This window comes from Otolemur garnettii, unplaced genomic scaffold, assembly GCF_000181295.1.
Source record: "Otolemur garnettii isolate 467f Iridium unplaced genomic scaffold, OtoGar3 scaffold00038, whole genome shotgun sequence".
NCBI classification, from domain to species: Eukaryota; Metazoa; Chordata; class Mammalia; order Primates; family Galagidae; genus Otolemur; species Otolemur garnettii.
In genome coordinates, this window is record NW_003852433.1 from 4,469,800 (window position 1) to 4,475,091 (window position 5,292).

Sequence of the window (5,292 nt, forward strand, 5' to 3'; positions counted from 1 at the left end):
AAAAAAAAAAAGAAAAGGCAAAGAAAGAACCAATGTATAGATCCTATTTCCATTTGTATAAAAAATAAAGGAGGAAGGAGATAAATATACATTTGTACAAAAGTTTCTAGATGCATAGAATATTTCCAGGAAATATGTAAGAAGCCAGGTACAGTGGCTCACATCTATAGTCCCAACTACTTAGGAAGTGAGGTGGGAAGATCTCTTGAACTTAGGAGTTTGAGTCCAGCCTCTGTAATATAGTGAGATTCTCATCTCTAAAAAAAAAAAAAAAAAAAAATTTCAATTAAAATTAAAAAAAAAAAAGAAAGAAAGAAAGAAAATATATAAGAAATCTGGGCCAGGCACAGTGGTTCACGCCTGTAATCCCAGCAATCTGGGAGGCTGAGGCAGGTAGATTGCCTGAGTTCACAAGTTCCAGACCAGCCTGAGCAAAAGAGAGACCTCGTCTCTACTAAAAATAGAAAAACTGAGGCAACAGGATCGCTTGAGCCTAAGAAGTGGAGGTTGCTGTGAGCTATGCTGCCATAGCACTCTACCCAAGGTAACAGCTTGAGACTCTATCTCAAAAAAAAAAAAAAAAAGGAATCTGTAACAATGGTTGTCCTTGGAGATAAGACCTAAGATTGGTATTTAGGAGCCTATGGTGAGAGAGAAACTTCAATTTCACTATTAACTCATACTGCTAGAATGTTTTCTCATGCGCTACTTTTTCCATACAAAACCAGCTTCAAATCATGTTTTCTGCAGAATACAAAGTTGTACTTATATTTATTAAATATGTTACTCTTATTACTCAAAACCTATATACTATTCTAACTTGTTCTATGTATTTGTGAAATTTAGAAAGAGGAATGGTTTTATCAAGCTTCCCTATGTGGCTAGAGTTTTGCTGCTGTGTTGTCATGGTTCTAACTTACAACAACAAAAAGAAACAAACTGGGGAGGAAAACCAGAGAAATATGAAATTGAAATTGTTTCTTGGGGAAGAGACCTGTGGCTCACTGGACCATCTACACCTGCAGCTGACTGAAATCTTGGTACAATTCTTCAGGAAGGGGTAGGAGCAACTCTGGAAGGCAAAGGCAGGTGGATTGCCAGCAAGAATGAGACCTCAGTCTGGCGTGGTGGCTCACGCCTATAATCCTAGCACTCTGGGAGGCTGACGCAGGTGGGTAGCTTGAACTCACAGATTTGAGACCAGCCTGAGCAAAAAGGGAGACCCCATCTCTACTAAAATAGAAAACCTGAGGCAAGAGGATCATTTGAGCCCGAGTTACAGGTTGCTTGGGCTATCATGCCACGGCACTCTACCCAGAGTGACAGCTTGAGACTCTGTCTCAAATAAATAAATAAAGTGAGACCCCATCTCTATTAAAAATAGAAAAATTAGCTGAGTGTTGTGGTGGGTGCCTGTAGTCCCAGCTACTCAGAAGGCTGTGGCAAGAGGATCACTTCAGCTAAAGAGTTTAAGGTTGCTGTGAGCTATGACCCCCTAGTACTCTAGCCTGAGGCAATGGAATAAAACTCTTGTCTCCAAAAAAAAAAAGAGGTGAGAGCAGCCAGACCTTTGCACTTTAGGTCGAGCATGACGGACAGTGGGTGCCTCTTCAGCATCTCCTTACGCTTATCGTCCAACTGAACCCCCAGTGTGGGTCGTCGGCGTTTCTGGACAAAGGAAAGAGCCAAGTCAATGAGTGTTGGTCACAAAAATTTCCTCTTCCCTCTCCCTGCTGGCTAGGGGCTCAGCACTGCCACCATGGCTCACTATTTCTGCTAGCCAGGGTGCCCGGCTCCCCTCCCAGCAGCCTTTTCTCTCCTATCTTTCAAACCTATTTCTTCTGCTTCTAGGGATGACAGCACCTGCAAACAAGCAGGCCTCAGACCACCCACCCACAATCAGAGGAAATGGCTCTTACCGTGGTCTGCTCCTCCTCAGCATCTGAGTCACTCTCATCATCTGCAGTCACATAGAGAAGGCAGCTGAAGGTCAGAGGGCTCCAAATGCTTCCTAGGGCACCTCAACCCACAGGGCATAAAGGAACTCAGACTATCTTTTGTAAAGGGGTCTCTTTAAAATAAATGATAAATTAATTTGCTACTTCTTATTCTGTATAGAAAACATGAAGATGAAAAAAAGAAAAGAGGCTCAGTGCCCATAGCACAGTGGTTACGGCATCGAGAGACAATGACAACTGCAACAAAAAATAACTAGGCGGTGGTGCCCGTAGCTCAGTCGGCAGGGTGCTGGCCACATACAACAAGCGTGGTAGGTTGGAACACAGCCCGGGCCTGCTAAACAACAATGGCAACTGCAACCAAAAAAATAGTCAGGGGCTCGGCACCTGTGGCTCAAGTGGCTAAGGTGCCAGCCATAGACACCTAAGGTGGCAGGTTCAAATCCAGCCTGGGCCCGCCAAACAATGCTAGCTGCAACAAAAAAAATAGCCAGGCGTTGTGATGGGCGCCTATGGTCCCAGCTACTTGGGAGGCTGAGGCAGGAGACTTGCTTGAGCCCAGGAGTTGGAGATTGCTGTGAGCTGTGATGATGCTACGGTACTCTACCCAGGGAGACAGCTTGAGGCTCTGTCTTAAAAAAAAAAAAAAGTCAGGCATTGTGGTGGGCACCTGCAGTCCCAGCTACTGGGAGGCTGAGGCAAAAGCATCATTTAAGCCCAAGAGTCTGAGATTGCTTTGAGCTGTGATGCCACGGCACTCTACCCAGGGTGACAGCTTGAGACTATGTCTTAAAAAAAAAAAAGCCAGGCATTGTGGTGGGTACCCGTAGTCCCAGCTATTTGAGAGACTGAGGCAAGAGAATCACTTAAGCCCAAGAGTTTAAGGTTGCTGTGAGCTGTGACACCACAGCACTCTGCCAAGAGCAATAAAGTGAAACTCTGTCTCAAAAAAAAAAAAAAGAAAAAAGAAAAAAAGAAAAGAATCACCTATAACCTTACCAACCCTGTTTTTCTAAATAGCTTTTTTTTTTTAGACAGTCTCACTATGCAACATAAAAAATAGCCAGGCATTGCGATGGATGCCTTTAGTTCCAGACTTGGAAGGCTGAGGCAAGAGAATTGCTTAAGCCCAGGAGCTGGAAGTTGCTGTGAGCTGTGATGCCATGGCACCCTATCCCATGTGACAGCTTGAGGCTCTTTCTCTCAAAAAAAACCCCATGGAAAAAAAATAATAGTAACATAAACAACAAGGGCAGCTTGCAAAATGTGAGGGATTGCAATGTGTTGAGAATGATGCTAAGGGCATCTTTATCTAATCCATATAATCCTTGATTGTTTAAGAGCATCCTTATTTAATCTGCATAAATCCCATCCTTGTGGGCAGTATCTTATTTAATCTACATAATAATTCGACATGAGGTATTACTATTTTTCACAGATGAGTAAATCAAAGCTCAGAAATATTAAATACCTTCCTCAGGGTTAGTGAACTAGTAATGGGAGAGATAAAATTTCCAGGCAGCACTCCGACTCCAGAAACTTGAGTTCTCCCTTGTCCATCCCAGGGTGCTTAAGAGATTAAAGTCAAGTTTCCTCCTATTCAGAGCCAGTCCAGCTCATTCCCAAACTTGGTGTCTGTGGGGGAAGCACCCCAACCACGTTACCTTGGGAGTCTTCAGGAGGCTTGAAAAGAGCCTTGGCTTCATCCACACTGCCTTCAATTGCCACAGACAACATCTTATCTAGAGGTAAGAAAAAGCTTCATAGGAAAGCTGCAAAGGGAAGGCACTAGTGACATAGGCAGGTCAGCTATGGAGCTGCATTTCCTTTGCTCCTGCCCCAGCTCCTTACTAGGGTGGGAGGGTAAAAGCCCTTCCTCCTCATAAAGAGAAAGAAGGTAGGCAATGTAAGTCCTTTTTCTATCATTATAGTACAGTTTCGAAGCCTATCATCGCCTAAGACTAGTGGTAACTGCCTCTCTTTTCAGGTGTATTATCAAGGCACAGAAGTATAAACTGAGAGCTTGAAGCCCCATGGAACTCCTCTGCCACCTGTCTTAAAACATTCTCACCCAGAAGCCCATACATACTTGCCAAGAACCACCTTCTTCTAAGGTGACATGACAAACTCCAAAGATGCCTGATCACTGCCTTACCTCCAGTAACCCTGTTTCAACCATCATCCCCCAACCCAAACAAGCTTGTTGCCCCCTAGCAAATGCTAGACTATTTTTTTCAGTCATTTAATCTTAGAATTCTAATGGAAAATGGGAATGGAAACCGGTTGGATTTTAAACACAAAAGAAAATAAAATTACTCACCCTGTCTAGGGGGCTGGGAGGATTTCATATGAGCTGATGATGGAAACAGGAGGGAGAACAAGTGGAGGGAGAAGACCAGAAAAAGGACCAGGACAACACAAGAAGAGAGACAGTAATGTTTTGGTGCTCGTGGCTGGGAGGAGAGGCAAGCACTGATACAATACGGTCTGTCTGATGCAGTGGGGTGGGGGTGGGAAAGAAAATTAGGGGCTGGTTGAAAGCTGCGTTGCAGTAAGAGGGAGGGTCTCCTAAAATCTCTCAAAACCTTAGCAGAGTCAGAGGCTTTCCTTAAGCTTAAGGAGGATATATAATCTAACCTAGCCCCCCACCACCCTGAAGCAGAGCAAGAGGCGCCGATCCACCTGCCAAGCGTGCCTTGATGAAGTGAGCACCTGCGAGCCCAGACAGGCTGCCTGGGCACTGTACCCAACAGCTGTTCAGCCAGGCTCAAGAACAATTCAAAGCCATCCATTCTGAAATACCCATCAGTTTAGTCTAGCTGCAGCTGGGCAGAGCAGCCATGCTGGGCAGTGCAGAGGGGAGGCAGCGTCTGTCACCTGAGAGCTTCTGGGCAAGGCTGGTAGTGCTTCCAAATGACTCAGCCACGGCTGCTGCTCCCACAGCCCCTCTTCCTCAACCAGCCCCCATACTCACCACAGGCCTGCCCATACGCAGTTGCCTGGACAAAGAGAACGTAGAGGGGAGGCGGCAGGTGCCTAGCTGTCTCATACTGCTTGTGAGCCTGGTCAAACGGCATGAACAGGTACTCCTGCACTGGAAGGGAAGCCTAAATGCAATAAAAGAAGGAGTTTTGTTTTTTTCTTTTTCTGTCAGTCCACATAGGAACATGCAGCTGCTCAGTAACTACGTGTAGTTTTGTTTTTGTTTTTTTGTAGAGACAGAGTCTCACTTTATCGCATCACACAGCTCACAGCAACCTCCAACTCCTGGGCTTAGGCTATTCTCTTGCCTCAGCCTCCCGAGTAGCTGGGACTACAGGTGCCCGCCACAACG

At 45.3% G+C, this 5,292-nt stretch overlaps 1 protein-coding gene across 5 annotated transcripts in view; it reads right to left on the minus strand.

Moving 5' to 3' along the window:
• The window catches only part of THOC5 (THO complex 5), a 69,303-nt gene that overhangs the window by 30,856 nt on the left and 33,155 nt on the right, over positions 1-5,292 (minus strand). For 3 of the 5 annotated variants that reach the window (XM_012805258.2, XM_012805257.2, XM_023513270.1), the window contains exons 8-12: positions 4,933-5,065; positions 4,279-4,311; positions 3,623-3,700; positions 1,920-1,960; positions 1,569-1,668 (exon numbers count right to left, since the gene is read on the minus strand). In XM_012805258.2, coding sequence (XP_012660712.1) covers positions 1,569-1,668; positions 1,920-1,960; positions 3,623-3,700; positions 4,279-4,311; positions 4,933-5,065 — 385 coding nt within the window. The remainder of the gene's footprint in view (positions 1-1,568; positions 1,669-1,919; positions 1,961-3,622; positions 3,701-4,278; positions 4,312-4,932; positions 5,066-5,292) is intronic. The other 2 variants (XM_003789857.3, XM_012805259.2) reach the window with 1 other exon arrangement.